We start from the raw sequence: 17,189 nt of genomic DNA, 5'->3' as shown, positions 1-17,189 counted from the left end.
CTCAACCTTCCATTAATATGCTTGGATACAGCACTCTGTGAACAGCCAACTTCTTTAGCAATTACCTTTTGTGGCTTACCCTCCTTGTGGAGTGTGTCAGTGACTGCCTTATGGACATCTGTCAAGTCAGCAGTCTTCCCCATGATTGTGGTGCCTATAGAAACATACTAAGGGACATTTTTAAATACTTAGGAAGCCTAATTATTCTAATTTACTGAGATAATGACTTTTGGATTTTCATTGGCTGTAAGCCATAATCCTCAACATTAGCAGAGATAAACACTTGAAATAGATCACTCTGTTTGTAATGACTCTATATCAGGGGTGGGCAATTAATTTTCCCAAGGGGACACATGAGAGACTATGACTGTTGTGGAGGGCCGAACCAATAGCTTGAAATTAATTCTCCTCAATATTAATTTATTAATATTATTTGTGTCACTTAATATTGAGCAAAATTAAGTATGGTGACACCCCCCTATATATCTTTGAACCCAAGTACAGCCCCTTCTGTATATTGTATGAACCCCCCACTGCCCCTTATATACATGAGCCTCATACAGCCTCCCCATATACAGCATGAGCCTCGCATTGCCTCCCCTTATACAGCATGAGCCCCACACAGCCTTCCTATATACAGCATGAGCCCAGCACAGCCTCCTTTTATACTGCATGAACCCCACACAGCCTACCTATATACAGCATGAGCCCAGCACAGCCTCCTTTTATACTGCATGAACCCCACACAGCCTACCTATATATACTGCATGAGCCCCACAGTCTCCCCATAAACTGCATGAGCCCCACACAGCCCTCCCCATATATTGCATGAGCCCCACACAGCCTTCCTATATACAGCATGAGCTCCACACAGCCTTCCCATATACAGCATGAGCCCCACAGTCTCTTCACATACTGAATGAGTCCCCACACAGCCTTCCCATATACTGAATGAGGCCAACATAGTCTCACCATGTGCAGCATGTCACCCCCATAGCCTTCCCATGTGCAACATGATACCCCATAGCCTTCCCATGTGCAGCATGATACCCCCATAACCTCCCCATGTGCAGCATGACACCCACATAGCCTCCCCATATGCAGCATGACAACCATATAGCCTGCCCATGTGCAGCATGTTACCCCCATTGCATACCCATGTTCTGCACGACAGCCCCATAGCCTCCCCATGTGCAACATTTCACCCCCATAACATCCCCATGTTCTGCACGACAGCCCCATAGCATCCCCATGTGCAGGATGACACCCATATAGCCTCCCCATGTGCAGCATGACAACCACATAGCCTGCCCATGTGCAGCATATTACCCCCATAGCTTACCCATGTTCTGCATGACAGCCCCATAGCCTCCCCATGTGCAACATTTCACTCCCATAGCATCCCCATGTTCTGCACGACAGCTCCATAGCATCCCCATGCACAGCATGTCACCCCCCCCATAGCCTCTCCATGTGCTACGTCACCCCCATAGCCTCCCCATGTGCTACATGTCACCCCCGTAGCCTCCCCATATGCCATGTCATGACAGCCCTATAGAATCCCGGTGTGCTGCATGTCCCCCCCCAAAGAATTCCCATGTTCTGCACGACAACCCCATAGAATCCCCATGTGCTGTCTGTCACCCCCACAGAATCTCCATGTGCTGTCTGTCACCCCCATAGAATCCTCATATGCTGTCTCTCATGTCCATAGAATCCCCATGTGCTGTATGTCACCCTCATAGAATCCCCATGTACTGTATGTCACCCTCATAGAATCCCCATGTGCTGTCTGTCACCCCCCATAGAATCCCCATGTTCACACATATGAAAAAAGACCACCATATACTCACCAGGGTCCTGTTCCCTGGTGCTCTGCTCTTCTCTCTGCCTCCGGTGCGCTGACTCTCCGGCGATACACAGCTGACGCGATGAGATGACGTCATCGCAACAGCTGTTTCACACACTGGTGGAGGAAGTGGCTGGAGGCCCCTCCTCCACCAATGCTGACTGCTCCTAGGATGAAAACGGAGAGAGCCAGCGAGCGGGCATGGTGTGGCCCGCGGACCTCTGGTTTCCAGCCCCACGGCTGTTTCGGTCCGCGGGCCAGACTGAGACAGTCAGAGGGCCGGATGTGGCCCGAGGGCTGCACTTTGCCCAGGTCTGCTCTATATAAAATGAGTTTCACTTTTTGTATTGAAGAACTAAATTAACTTTTTGATGATATTCTAATTTAATGAAAAGCACTTGTACCTCAGAACTTGAGTGTAGTTGATGGATTTTTTTTGTGTGTCTTGGATCAAAGCTATTCCATCTAAGATACGCCGGACGTCCTATGGGCTTACAGTGTCTTACAAAAGTATTCGGCCCGCTGGAACTTTTCAACTTTTTCCCACATATCATGCTTCAAACATAAAGATACCAAATGTAAATTTTTGGTGAAGAATCAACAACAAGTGGGACACAATTGTGAAGTTGATTTCAGTTTTTGACTTTACACAAAAATTTAAAATGACCAATAAATTTCGTTCTACTTCACAATTGTGTCCCACTTGTTGATTCTTCACCAAAAATTTACATTTGTTATCTTTATGTTTGAAGCATGATATGTGGGAAAAGGTTGAAAAGTTCCAGGGGGCTGAATACTATCGCAAGGCACTGCAAATTGATGTTTGTACAGTATGCTGTTGTCATTGATGTATATGGTTGTGTCCAGAAAATGTATTTGGGACTTTGAGACGTTGAGGGTGAGCTTGATGGTTGGGTGGAACTTGTTGAAGTTATTGTGGAAGGTAAGCAGCTCATCTTTTGCGCCTGTCCAGCTTATTAGCAGATCATCAATGTAGCGGAAGTATGCCAGAGGTTTAATAGAGCAAGATGACAAAATCTCCTCCTCCTAGTTTAGTCATAAATAGGTTACCATATTGTGGGGACATTTTTCTTCCCATGTCGCTGCCCATACACTGTTGGTATAAATTGTTCCCAAAGGAAAAATAGTTGTGATGGAGCACAAACCTGATAAATTGCAGTGTTGGTTCTGTGGCTAGATTTTTTTTTTTAAGGAAATATTTGCATGCTGCAATCCCATCCTCATGAGGAATGTTGGAATAGAGAGACTCTACATCCATGGTGGCTAGTATTGTGTCCTCAGGAAATGGGCCCAGGGCTGACAATTTGCAGATAATATCCGTGGTGTCCTGGATATAGCTGGGTGTGCGCCTCACCAAGGGTTTCAGAATGTTCTCCACCCAGTCTGAGATATTTTCAGTTAATGTCCTAATATCAGATATAATTGGACTCCCAGGATTACCTTCTTTATGTATTTTAGGCAACATGTAGAAGGTAAATGTTTGGGGATTGTTTGGTATTAGTTCCAGTAGTGGTGATGAAGTAGAATCAAATGAATTGATGATATGTGTTAGTTCCTCTTTGTATTTTTTGGTGGGTTCATAGAATTATAGAATGGTGGAGTTCGAAGGGACCTCCTGGGTCATCTGGTCCAACCCCCTGCTCATAGCAGGATTCACTAAATCATCCCAGACAGATGTCTGTCCACCCTCTGTTTGAAGACTTCCATTGAAGGAGAACTCACCACCTCATGGCAGCCTGTTCCATTCATTGATCACCCTAACTGTCAAAAAGTTTTTCCTAATATCTAATCTGTGTCTCCCCCCATTCAGTTTCATCGAATTGCTTCTCGTCTTCCCTTGTGCAAATGAGAATAAAGATGATCCTTCTACAATGTGACAGCCCTTGAGTTATGTGTAGACAGCTATTAAGTCTCTCAGTTTTCTTTTTTGCAAGCTAAACATTCCCAAATCCTGCAACCGTTCCTCATAGGACATGGTTTGCAGACCTGTCACCATTCTGGTCGCTCTTTTCTGAACTTGCTCCAGTTTGTTGATGTCTTTTTTAAAATGTGGTGCTCAAAACAGGACACAGTATTCCAGATGAGTTCTGATCAAAGAGTAGAGGGCAATAATGACTTCACGTGATCTAAACTGTATGCTTCTGTTAATACATCCCAGAATTGTATTTGCTGCTGCATCACACTGTTGACTCACGTGCAGTCTGTGATCTATTAGTATACCCAAGTTTTTTCACATGTGCTGTTGCTTAGCCCTATTCCTCCCAATTTGTATATGCTTTTTTCATTTTTATTGCCCAAATGTAGTACTTTGCATTTTTTCCTGTTAAAAACCATTGTGTTAGTTGCTGCCCACTGCTCCAGTTTATTTATATCTTTTTGAATCATCTCTCTTTTCTTTAGTATTAGCTAATCCCTCCTTGCTTTGTGCCATCAGCAAATTTAATCAGTTTGCCCTCAATTCCTTCATCAAAATCATTTATAAAGATGTCTAACAATACAGGGCCCAGAATAGAACCCTGTGGTACCCCACTTGAGATATTCTTCCATGTGCAGCCATTTATGACCACTCTTTGGGTCCGATCACTAAGCCAGTTATGAATCCACCTAAAAGTTGCCTTGTCCATTCGATACTTAGTCATTTTTTCAATAAGGATTGTGTGAGATATTTTGTCAAATGCTTTGCTGAAGTCAAGATATACTATATCTACAGCATTTCTCTCATCCACCCAGTCAGTGATTCTGTCATAGAAGGAAATTAAGTTATTCTGACATGACTTATTAGTTACAAACCCATGCTGACTCTGGTTAATCACTTCATTCTTATCCAGGTACTTACATACATGTTTAATAATTTGTTCAAATATCTTTCCTGGTATAGAAGCCAAACTCACCAGCCTATAGTTCCCTGGGTCCACCTTCTTCCCCTTTTTGAAGATAGGAACATCATTTGCTCTTCTCCAGTCTTCTGGGACTTCTCCCATTCTCCAAGAATTTTTAAAGATTATGGAGAGTGGTTCAAAAATTTCTTCTGCTATTTCCTTCAGTTTTCTGGGGTGTAATTCATCTGAATCTGGAGACTTGAATTCATTTATGTTAGCTAAGTGTTTCCTCACTATCTTTCTGTTTATAGATATTCTGGATTCTTCTATTCCTTTAATAGGACAGTGAAGATCAGTTCATGTTACATTTCCTTTCTAAGCGAAAACAGATGGAAAATAGGAATTTAAAAGTTAGGCCATCTCAACATCCTGTCTTATCATTTCATTATTTTCATCCTGTAAAAATCCTTTAGCATCTTTGACTTTTCTTTTACCTTTGACATATCCCCAAAAATTTTTTTTATTGCTTTTGACGTATCTTGCAAGCCTTAATTTATTGTCAGCTTTAACTAATCTGATTTGTGCCCTTCAGGCTCTGCAGACAGTGTTATATTCTTCTTTCGATATGCCTCCCTCTTTCCATTTGATAATTTTTTGTTTCTTCCTTTTTATCACGTGTTTAAGTTCTGTGTTTATCCATCCTGGTTTCTTTAAATGCTTCCTATTCTTTCCTCTTTTCAGAATTGTTAATGATTGTGCTTTGAGAATCTATTTTTTCAAGATTTACCATCCTTCCTGGACATTTTTGTCCTTAATGATATCTAGCCATAGGATCCCTCTGATTCTCCCTATGTCCCTTAAAATCTGCCTTTCACAAATCTAACCTTGAAGTCTGAGTCTTCACAGTCTTCCTCCTCTAGTTATCCAAAATCCTAATATAGCATGGTTGCTACCTCCTAGGGCGCTAACCACTCTTACCTCCTCAACCATTTCCTCCCTGTTTATAAGGATTAGGTCCAAGGTAACAGATCCCCTTGTTTTCTCCCCTACCTTTTGGAAGATAAAGTCAAGAGAGGATAAGAATTTGGTTGACATGTTAATTTTGCCTGAAAGAGATTCCAAACAAATGTCTCGATAGTTGAAATCTCCCATGACCACTATGTCATATTTTTTGGAGAACTTGGCCATTTGATGCATAAAGAGTTCATCCATATCTTCAGCTTGCACAGGCGGCCTGTAGTAAATGCCTCCAATGGTGTCCTTTCCGTTGTTCTCTCCTTGTATTCTTACCCAAACAGTTTCCACAGAACTCCCAGTCTCTGAAGCTTCAATCTCTGTGCAGATATGCGCGTTTCTAACATATAATGCGACACCTACTCCTCGTTTATCAAGTCTGTTTCTTGCAAATAAGTTGTATCCTTCTAGCCTTGTATTCCAATCATGTGTATTTTCCCACCAAGTTTCAGTGATTCCAATGACATCATATTTTTTTTTCCTGTGTTAATAGTTCCAATTCTCCTTGTTTGTTGCCCATGCTTTGTGCATTAGTATAGAAACATTTTAGTTTGTGATTGGTTTCTCTTTCTCCAATATTTTTATTATTTAGATTTTTTTTGTCTTTGTTCTTCCTTTCCACTTCTAATAGCAGAGTTCTCAATAGTATTTGTCAGGTGTATGGCTTTTTCTGGCCTTTTGCTTCCCTTCCCACATTGTTCTAGTTTTAAGCTCTCCTTACAAGTGTAGCAAGGCGACTTCCAAATACATGTTTTCCAGTCTTCGTAAGGTGCACCCCATCTCTAGCAAGTAGTCCATCGTATAGGTAATTCACTCCGTGATCCAGAAATCCAAATCCTTGCTGACTGCACCATCGACGTAGCCAGTTGTTCACCTGCAGAATCTTATTCCACCTCCTTGTTCCTTGGCCATCCACTGGGAGGATGGAAGAGAAGACCACCTGCGCTCCCAGCTCTTTCACTTTCTTACCTAAGTCTTCAAAGTCTCTGCAGATGGTTTCCAGGTCGTTTCTTGCTGTGTCAATTGTTCCCACATGTATTAGCAGGAATGGGTAGTCATCTGTAGGTCTGAAGAGTCCTGATATCCTGTCAGACAAATCTTTAATTTTTGCACCTGGAAGACAGCACATTTCTCTTGAGGTTCTATCCGGTCTGCAGATAGGGGCCTCTGTTCCTCTCAACAGGGAATCCCCCATGACCACCACTCTCCATTTCTTCTTCAGATCTGAAGTGGAGTGTAGTATTTTCTGTCCAAGAGTTGTCTGTGTGCTTCCTGGATGTAAAAATGCTGGGAGAGAGAATATGGTGCAAATTATGGTTTTATCCATATAAAGAAGTGTGCTAAATTGATTAGATTTCTTTTACTCTTGTAGTAGTTTTAAGCTGCTGCAGATCCACGGGTTACAGCGTGGCTTATTAATAAATTGTGGCTTTATTCTACGCATTTCGAAGTTACAAGAACTTCTTCCTCAGGAAAAAGAAGGACCACATGTACATAGAAGATACAACGTAGGATTTTTTATAGGTGCACTTTTTAAATTTAGGCGCTAAAAAGATACCACCTGAGTTTTAAACATCAGTAATTTATTAGAACATAAACGAGAAACTTGTCTCTGATCTAAATGAGTTCTCACCCATACTAATCACCCAGCATCAGACAGAATAGCTGACAACGTAGAGCAGCAGGACATTAAATGTGTGTTCTTTTTTTAACTAATGTAACAAGGGTTCAAGACCAGAACAAAATTCCTATGTATTTTAACTATTTTACCTTTATTTTTGTGTTAATTACTTTGGACCATTTTAACAATCGTATGCAATATATTGTATGTGAATTTTTGTTTATTCATCATAAGATCAGATATGCTTGCATTGGACTTTGACATAGCCTGAACTATCAGGTGGTATCTTTTTGGTTCCTAGATTTAAGAAGTGCACTTATAAGAAATCCACCATTGTATCTTCGATGTACATGTGGTCCTTCTTTTTCCTGAGGAAGAAGTTCTTGTAACAGTTTATTAATAAGCCACACATGGACTGATGTCTCTTCAATCATTCAGCAGCGCAGAGGATTTCCACTAAATATTTATATTTATTCTTGATGAGTCTTCCTGGATGTAATCTGACATGTTCATGATGACTACAGCTCCTTCTTTGTCGGCTTGTTTGATTATGATGATATTGTTAGCTTTTAACGATTGTATGGCTTTTCTTTCCTCCATACTGATATTGTGTGGCACTTTACAGTTTAATTGTTAAATACCGTATTTTTCAGACCATAAGATGCACTTTTTTCCCAAAAATTTTTTGGGGAAAGTGGGGGGTGGGGCGTCTTATGGTCGCAATATTCTCACTTCCGACCATGGCTGGAGGCTGGTGCGGGGCTCTGTGGTGTGGTGGTGGCGGCGGGCTGTGCTCCTGTGCAGGGGCAGCGGCTCTCTGTGCTGCTGACATTTCCTCAAAGGAACATGGACGCCGGGAAGACATGGCCTCCGGGAACATGGACGCCGGGAAGATGGCCACCGGTCCGGGGACGGCGCATGCTCAGGTTCAGATCTCGTCCCGAGATCTCGGGAGACGAGATTCAAATCTCGGCAACGAGATCTCATCCCGAGATCTCGGGATGAGATCTGAATCTGAGCAGGCGCCGTCCCCGGATCAGCGGCCATCTTCCCGGCGTCCATGTTCCCGGAGGCCACCACAACATGGCGGCAGCCAGCAACGGATGGGCAGGGGCCTCCGGGCTTTGAAGAAATGCCGGCGGAGCCGCTGCTCCTGCATCGGAGCCGCTGCTCCTGCATTGGAGCCGCTGCCCCTGCACCGGAGCACAGCCTGCCGCCACCACCACACCACAGTGCCCAGCTGCCCCAGCACAGCCCGCCTGCCCCAGCACAGCCCGCCTGCCCCAGCACAGCCCACCTGCCCCAGCACAGCCCACCTGCCCCAGCACAGCACAACTGCCCCAGCACAGAGCCACCGCACCAGCCTGGACCACTGAATGAGCCCTGTGACCATTCCTCCACCTCTGCCAGATCCCTTCCCTGGTAAGCTGAATTCGGACCACCATTTGACACATTATTATTTTTTTCTCTATTTTCCTTCTGAAAACTTGGGGTGCGTCTTATGGTCTGGTGCGTCTTATAGTGCAAAAAATACGGTAATTTGATTTTGCTACATAACTTGCAATTTCTGTGGGTATTTTAGAAATCTTATAAAAATATTTCAACATAATTTATTAAAAAATAATTTTTTTTCTTGACAGGTGACTACACCAAGAGATCAGTGGGACAAGTGACATCTTCAGTTTTTAAATCAGATGACCTTGATTTCATTCAAGATGTAACTGACATCTATGCAAAACAGGTCCTATCTTCCAATTTCTCTCAAACTATTAAGAAAAATAAAAGTCACAAAAGAGGTGTTAAAAATGTAACTGCTCTTACAGCAAACAAGCCATTATCAAGTGTAGAATGTGAAAAAAGTTTTTCACTCAAAACATCTTTTGTTTCACATCAAAAAATTCACATTGAAGAAAAAAATTTCTCCTCTGAGAAATGTTTCACAAGTAAGAAGAAAATTGTTAGACATCAGAAAACTCAAGCAATAGAGAAGCTGTTTTCATGTTCAGAATGTGGAAAACTATTTAACAAGAAAGCACTTAATAAACATCAGAGAACTCACACAGGGGAGAAGCCATTTTCCTGTTCAGAATGTGGGAAATGTTTTGCAGATAAATCATATCTTGTTAGACATCAGAGAACTCACACAGGGGAGAAGCCATTTTCATGTTCAGGATGTGGGAAATGTTTTGCAGATAAATCATATCTTGTTACACATCAGAGAACTCACACAGGGGAGAAGCCATTTTCATGTTCAGAATGTGATAAATGTTTTGCTGATATATCATGTCTTATTAAACATCAGAGAACTCACACAGGGGAGAAGCCATACTCATGTTCAGAATGTGGGAAATGTTTTGCAGAGAAGTCACATATTATTACACATCAGAGATCTCATAGACCTGAGAAGCCGTTTTCATGTTCAGAATGTGGGAAATGTTTTGCTGATAAATCATATCTTGTTAGACATCAGATAACTCACACAGGGGAGAAGCCATTTTCATGTTTAGAATGTGGGAAATGTTTTGCAAATAAATCCTATCTTGTTAAACATCATGGAACTCACACAGGAGAAAAGCCATTTTCATGTTCAGAATGTGGAAAATGTTTTGTAAATAAATCATATCTTGTTACCCATCAGAGAACTCACACAGGTGAGAAGCCATTTTCATGTCCAGAATGTGGTAAATGTTTTGTACATAAATCATATTTTATTACACATCAGAAAATTCACACAGGAGAGAAGCCATTTTCATGTTCAGAATGTGGGAAATGTTTTGCACGTAAATCATATTTTGTTATACATCAGAGAATTCACACAGGAGAGAAGCCATTTTCATGTTCAGAATGTGGGAAATGTTTTGCAGATAGCTCACATTTTGTTAGACATCAGAGAACTCACACAGGAGAGAAGCCATTTTCATGTTTTGAATGTGGTAAATGTTTTGCAAATAGAGCACATTTTGTTAGACATCAGAGAACTCACACAGGGGAGAAGCCATTTTCATGTTCAGAATGTGGTAAATGTTTTGCAGATAGCTCATATTTTGTTAGACATCAGAGAATTCACACAAGAGAGAAGCCGTTTTCATTCTAACAATGTTTACCAACAAAAGGAATCTTACTAAACATCAAATATCTCACAAAGTGAGAAGCCATTATTGTACCTAGAAGGTAGGAAATGCTTTACTTGAAAATCATATTTGTTGACCATAAATTAAAACTCACACAGGAATAAACCATATATTTTGATAAACTGTGCAAGAAAACACCTATAGAGAGTCAAAGTAACAAGTAAACTAGAAAATAAGTTAGATCTTACATTTGAATTAAAACATATGAAGTTATTAACAGATGTATATTAGCTAAAAGTTAAATTATATGTAATATTCTCTTGAATATTTCAGTAACATATTTTGATATATTCACTATATATACAAGGGTATTTCAACACCTTCCCTTAAACCTTCTTAAAAATACCTGATATTTTCAACCTCTTCTTTCTAACTCCCAATCTCCGCGATCCACCATTCATCAATCTCTTTCAATCCACAACAAAGTCTTTAACTTTTCTTTACTACAATGATAAACATTGTTGATATTGTAAATTACTATTTACTTGAATGATCCATTCCTTCTTTGTTGGATAATCCGGTGTTATCCATTCCTTTTAAAATAAAATATCTCCCTCTCCTCACCTCCCTTATCCAAATTTGTAATGCTGGGGTAAGATTATCTATTCAGAGACCTCATGTACGGAAATATTGGGGCTACAGCGACATCACATATTTTATCCAGAAGATTAGCGCGATCTCCATAGTTCTTTGCACAATAATATATAGATGAGACAAGGTCCTCGTATTTAGGCAGTTTCTACTTTACTCAAACGCTCTGTATATCAACAATATCAGTGAGTCTCATTATACCGAGTAGAGAAGCTCCCGGGACAAAGTCCCTATCTCTAACTAATACTCTGGAAGCCAGGCCTGAAGTATCCAGCCACGGGGTCTCTCATGTTTACTTCTAGCGTTTCTTTTAGAATAAATCACTTTCTCATACAGTCCTGTAGTAATGACTTTGTTATCGCGTTTTGTAGGAGAGTTCATCTGAATCCATCTAAATGTTATCAATTAATTTGCAAGAAACAATAAATGTCCTACCGCAGTTTTACCATGTGTGTCCAGTGTCAGTTATTCTACATTCCCTAAAAAAAACCTTGGTGTCTCCACCCAAAATGCTACTTATGATTACACAATTGTAATAACTTTACTCCTAAACAGTATTTATAATCCCGCAGCATGTTTATAAGATAAACAGGTTCCGCTAAGAACTTCAGACCTTTGACGTATGTACGTATTCCGATCTTGTGGAGAAACAGGGGTCATATATCCCCTATGGATAATATAATTGTGACAGACTGTTATGTATGTCTTAGATACTGTATATAGAACTGACCACTGCAAGGATGCTTGTCCATTGTCTCATCAGTATTGGGTCCAATGTCCCTTTTCCATTTGCCCATAATTACAATGGAATAATTTTCCAAATATTTAGATTTATGTTTTACGTCAAAGTGACAGGGCGGGTACGCCCTTACTTACGTAACGCTCACTAATATGCAAATTAGGCTCACTGAATACAGTTTTATGGTAAAACAATAATGTAACAATTTATTAAGATTACATCAGGATAATGCTGATTTATGGAATGGCAGATATAATATTACCCTGTTTTGTGTTAATTCATTTCATGTAAATAATATGAATTATAGTACATAGAGAAATAAGCATCAATACATTACCAAGTAGTGTAACATCACTTCTCCACTGGAGGGACCACAGTGTCAGCGAGAAGGAAATACTCTGGTCTTGTCATCACAGAAACCGTGCATCCACGATACCTTCTGGAAATGTCCCTACCTCGCTGAACCGGGTCCCCTTTTTTATACAAAACTCCCACATCCTCCCCTATTACATCTGTGCAGTATGTTTAGGCTAAATCATCAGTATCTTGCAATTGCACAGTAGGTTGTTGTCTTGATAACAGCACAAGACTTCAAGGTCTGTTTGTTATAGACTGCTACAATCTTAAAGTTTGTTTGCACCAATCCAAGATTTATTTGCCACTGGCATGTCTCTTAACAATAGCACAATGCTTCAAGGTTGTCGGTCACTGTTCAAAGTTCCCCCCATATGTTGCTTGTCACAAAGTTAACTCTTCATGATCATAGGATAACGCTCTAAGATGGTAGAATATGGGCAGCATGACTTCCATAATCAACTATTCTGAAAACTGGATAAATATCGTAACCCAGTCACGCACTCAGACTTGTCTCATTTGTATCACAATCGGTCCTTGATTATTGATGTCATGCCAGACGTTCTCCCTGAATTTTCTATTGTGTTCAGTAACATGTCTGACTGCATTTAAGCCCAGCGCTCTGAAACGCGCGTCGGGGACACGAGCGGACCGCCCGGTAATACTGTAGGCTGTTCTGAGGTAATGGTTTTTCGGGGTGTTTACCCCATCTGGGTGGGCTGTACATATATCCCTCAGTGGTAGGAACAATTAGCTGCTCCTTTTAACATGTGTTTTAATGGCATAGTCGGTCGTGCCTTGTGGCAGCAAAATTAGATGTTTTCTGGCATTTAGCTGGATGTTGTATACAGCACATGCGGATAATATCTGATGGGGATTGGTTCGCTTAGTGTCATGATCATTGAATTGGACATGCGCAGCTGTCCTAGTGATGTATGGTAGCTCATCCTTCACACTGTTTAACCATTTATTTAAGTCTTCTTAGCCCATGTGGGTGTAATATATGCCTCTTTATATAGATTTGAATATCTTGGTAATAGCTATGTTTACAGTCTATGTTTAACTGTGGCCAAGTCCTGCGCGTTTTTGCACTGCTGCACCTTGTTTGCTGTTTGCACAAGTCCCCCATTTGTCCTATTTTGTCTGTTGTTTAATAATAAAAAAGTGATTTATATATTCAACAATATGGATTTTTGGTCGCAATATTTTGTGGTTTTCCACATTCTCGTTTTATATATTATAGCAATTGATCCTTGATTGTCCAACTGAATAAGCACCTGTGTGTTAATTCAGGACATACAGGATGCGTTTATATACCGTTACTATTGTGTTTTGTCTATGCTGTTTTGTGCATCAAAGGTTTGTCGTACCTGAATATAATGATGAAATCATCTGAGGAGCTTCTATTCCTCCTGTAATTGCTGAGAAGAACAGAAAGCATTATCGGACTATAGACGTCTGAGTCTCATAATACCTGATGAAATATTCAAACCCTTCTAGATGTAGGAATTCGGGTGGCGTCGGGTTGTTCCACACAGATGTATATACAGAGTGAGGCCTTCTTTACAGAGTTATGGATCAGCTCAACAGTAATTGGTCCGGACCTAGCATCATAAAATGTTCCATTTTCCGGCATCTTCCTCTAAATCACCGATATCCCTCATATATAAATACCTAATATCTGACATTCTGAAACAGTTCCCTCTAAGACTCAAATAAATGGGAAGATGATGTCGGCCATTTAAATGAAGGACAATGGAGTACAATTATGGTACTTACTCCACATTTATCATTATACGAAGCGCAAAGGTTGTCACAATTATATCTCATACATAGAAAGTATAGAACTCCTAGCTACTTATATAAAATAGGAATAAGATCAGATGATTAATGTGTAAAAGGAAAAATGCAGATTTAATGCATATGATTTGTGCATGCCCTGCTCTGGGAAATTACTGGAAGGGGATACTTAGGCTAAAGGGAATCTGTCACCTATTTTTTCGTATATGAGATGTGGGCACCGCCATCAGAGGCTTATCTACAGCATTCTGTAATGCTGTAGATAAACCCCTGATGCAACCTGAAAGAGAAGAAAAATGAGTTTGCTCTGCCCTCACCCTGGGTGAGTATAATCTGAGTACTGCAGTGCGCAGGCGCTGGGAAAGGTCAGAGAGGTCCTGCGGAGCTGCAACAGGAAGCAAAGAAGAGGATGTCATCGCTAGAAGATGGGAGGCGCCGCACCAGATCGTGACACCCATTGGACCCTGACCAGACCCGGACCGCCCCTGGGTGAGTATAATATAACTCGTTTTTCTTATCTTTCAGGTTACATCAGGGGCTTATCTACAGCATTACAGAATGCTGTAGAAAAGCCCCTGATGGCGGTGGCCGCATCTTATATGCAAAAAATTAGGTGACAGATTCCCTTTAATTCACAGAGTATATAAGTATTATATAGATTATTGACTTACAGATAAATCCTAAAATATGTAACCTGGGAATGCTAGTGGATGAAATGGATTTTGACCTGATACAAATAGGTATCTCTAGAATCTTATTCCTGGCCAGAAACTGCATAACTATTTGAAGGATTCAAAGTACACTCCGCCGTTATCAGACTTTAATAACAGAATGCATCCCATAATTAGAATGAAGAAGAGCATACATAAGAAAAGAGAGGCTATGCGTAAATATGAAAAAGTCTGGGGTCCATAGTTAGATACTCCTGGTTTACGATCCATACAATTACTTAGGGATATAATGATGGATGACACCGCTGTAAGCAGGATACACGGTATTGAAGGCTAACCCAAATTGCTAAACATGTGGGGCTTTAGCGTATGCAATAAGGACTAAAGGATAATGACACTAGGGCATATGAGACATTCCATACATAGAGGGCAGATTTGAAATATGTGACAATATATAAAATGATCATTCGGGAGAAAAAATATTTAGAGGTGCATACATGAAAAATAAGAATTGCAAAAACTAGTTTTTTTAGATCTGTATTTCAAAAAATTAAAATAAGAAACCATGGGAACATTTTCAGAACTGTTCTCATATGAAGTTGAAAATACATGTTATAAACCTGAAGAAGAATGCAGAGAAAGATTTTCAGTTTGTCAAGGAGCGCTTCCGGCTGATTCATTAATTACTTCGAGTATTTCATGGAATATCCAGAAAAAGAAGGGGGGTGCAGATCTAAGTGCAGAGTTTTAATTATGTCAGATAGAAATAAAAAATTCTCACCTTTTTGGTGTCTTGTTGCTCAGCGTGTAACCCTGTGTTTGGGTACTGGAGTAATCGTCTGGATCTGCTGGCCTGCAGCTCAAAACAGGTGGAACGAACTACCTTGTAGGAGATTCGTCAGAGAATGCAGAAAAGGATTTCCAGTTTGTCAAGGAGCGCTTCCGGCTGATTCATTAATTACTCCGAATATTTAAAGGAATATCCAGTATTTTACCTGATGAAGGCTAATTTTATGTATAGCAGAAACGCGTTGTGTTTTTATGTCTAATAATAAACTGGATATTCCTTTAAATATTCGGAGTAATTAATGAATCAGCCGGAAGCGCTCCTTTACAAACTGGAAATCCTTTTCTGCAAACCTGAAGAAGAAAAAAATCTTGATCTGAACTGCGTTCAAACTATACCTGAGGAAAGAAAACATCTAGTCTGAACTGCTATTTCAAGCATAATCATCTTTGGAATAGGAGCTGTTACTCCAACTGAATGATTGGTCAGATACTGAAGTAGATCTGAGGAATTTTAATAAATAGAAAGGATGCTTGGAATTGAGATGGGGAATATGCAAAAAGCTTCACGTAATTCTAATTGTTTCTGCCAATTTCCAGCCCTTATTGGATGAAAAACTTTTTCTAAAGAATTGTAATAAGAAGCAGTGAAACCCCTAAAGAGCCCTTGCAGGATGAGCCATTAATAAGAGACTGCCATCTGCTGGCCATGAGAAATCAAATGTAACCATATGATGCTAGAAGATTTGCAGGGGCAACGACTTTGGGTGCTGAATCTGATCAGGTGACCCACAAGAAGGACTTTCTAAATATAAAGGCCCTGTGAGCCAAATCACAGGCGGGTTGGCCCCAGACCTGCTCCAGGAATATCGCTGAGGCCAGCATAACAAGCTTCAGTGGAAAGCCTATGACCGCAAAGTGTCAGCCATCGCCTAACAAGGCCCGGATTTCGCACAGGATATTTTCTAGTACTGCCTGTGCCAGTTATTACCAGGATCTGTGCTTCACTCCAGTAAAGCTTAAGAGACCGGACATTGCTCGGCTGGAGCCACGACCTGTTCCAATCCTGAGAAACTTCCATCAATAGTCAAGCCAAGAAGATATGTGAGGAGAGTGCAACAGGTGGGACGCGACTGCGAAAAGACGGTGTGTGAGCAGGATTGTCACTTTCCACTGTCTTCTATGGTACCGGGGGCCAGATGAGATTAGTGTTTTAGGTTGGGAGGAGGCCAATTGGTGCAATCTTTTATAGACTACGTCAGAGAGAGACTTGCGGCCTAGCGGGAAATTCAGGTGACCTCCACTATGGCTAGAATTGCAGGGAGAACTTACGTGCCTCTCTGCATTGCATCCAGACACCTGCTTCACATTTGACATAGTCGGCAAGATGCAACATTTAGCCATAGAGATGGTGGACCAGTCCTTAGTCGAGCCCGACAGGGGATATTTACCCTTGGCGTCTATGCTCCGCAATCTTCCAAATTTCATGGGGAGCAGCGTGTTGCTGTGGGACTGGGAAGAAAGACTGAAAAGCATAATGTGCATGTATCCCTTGACCCCTGCCTCTCAGGCCGAGGTAGCCCTCCTGACAATTGATCGGAAGGCACGTCATATGATTACCTATCACCCACCTAGGGACTGTGACATTGTGGATAAGGTGGTAGAAAACCTGGAGGACATGCATGGCAACACCGTAGACTTCGGGCGCCTCCGTATGCGATTATTTCAGCAGGACCAAGGGGAAAGTGAGACCAAAGCTCAGTATGTTAATGCATTGCAGGAAGTGATGGCCC

General features: G+C 41.0%; 1 protein-coding gene across 1 annotated transcript in view; it reads left to right on the top strand.

The window, feature by feature from the left end:
• Positions 1-17,189, top strand: part of LOC141051122 (uncharacterized) — a 175,294-nt gene that overhangs the window by 66,693 nt on the left and 91,412 nt on the right. Inside the window, exon 11 of the mRNA XM_073548009.1 lies at positions 8,965-10,402. Within this exon, the coding sequence (XP_073404110.1) occupies positions 8,965-10,402 (1,438 nt within the window). The remainder of the gene's footprint in view (positions 1-8,964; positions 10,403-17,189) is intronic.

The sequence above is a fragment of the Dendrobates tinctorius genome, unplaced genomic scaffold (genome assembly GCF_039654945.1).
Source record: "Dendrobates tinctorius isolate UK_male_01 unplaced genomic scaffold, ASM3965494v1 ptg000155l, whole genome shotgun sequence".
Classification (NCBI taxonomy): domain Eukaryota; kingdom Metazoa; phylum Chordata; class Amphibia; order Anura; family Dendrobatidae; genus Dendrobates; species Dendrobates tinctorius.
Note: the sequence above shows the minus strand (reverse complement) of the source record. Positions and strands in the feature narration are given on the sequence as shown.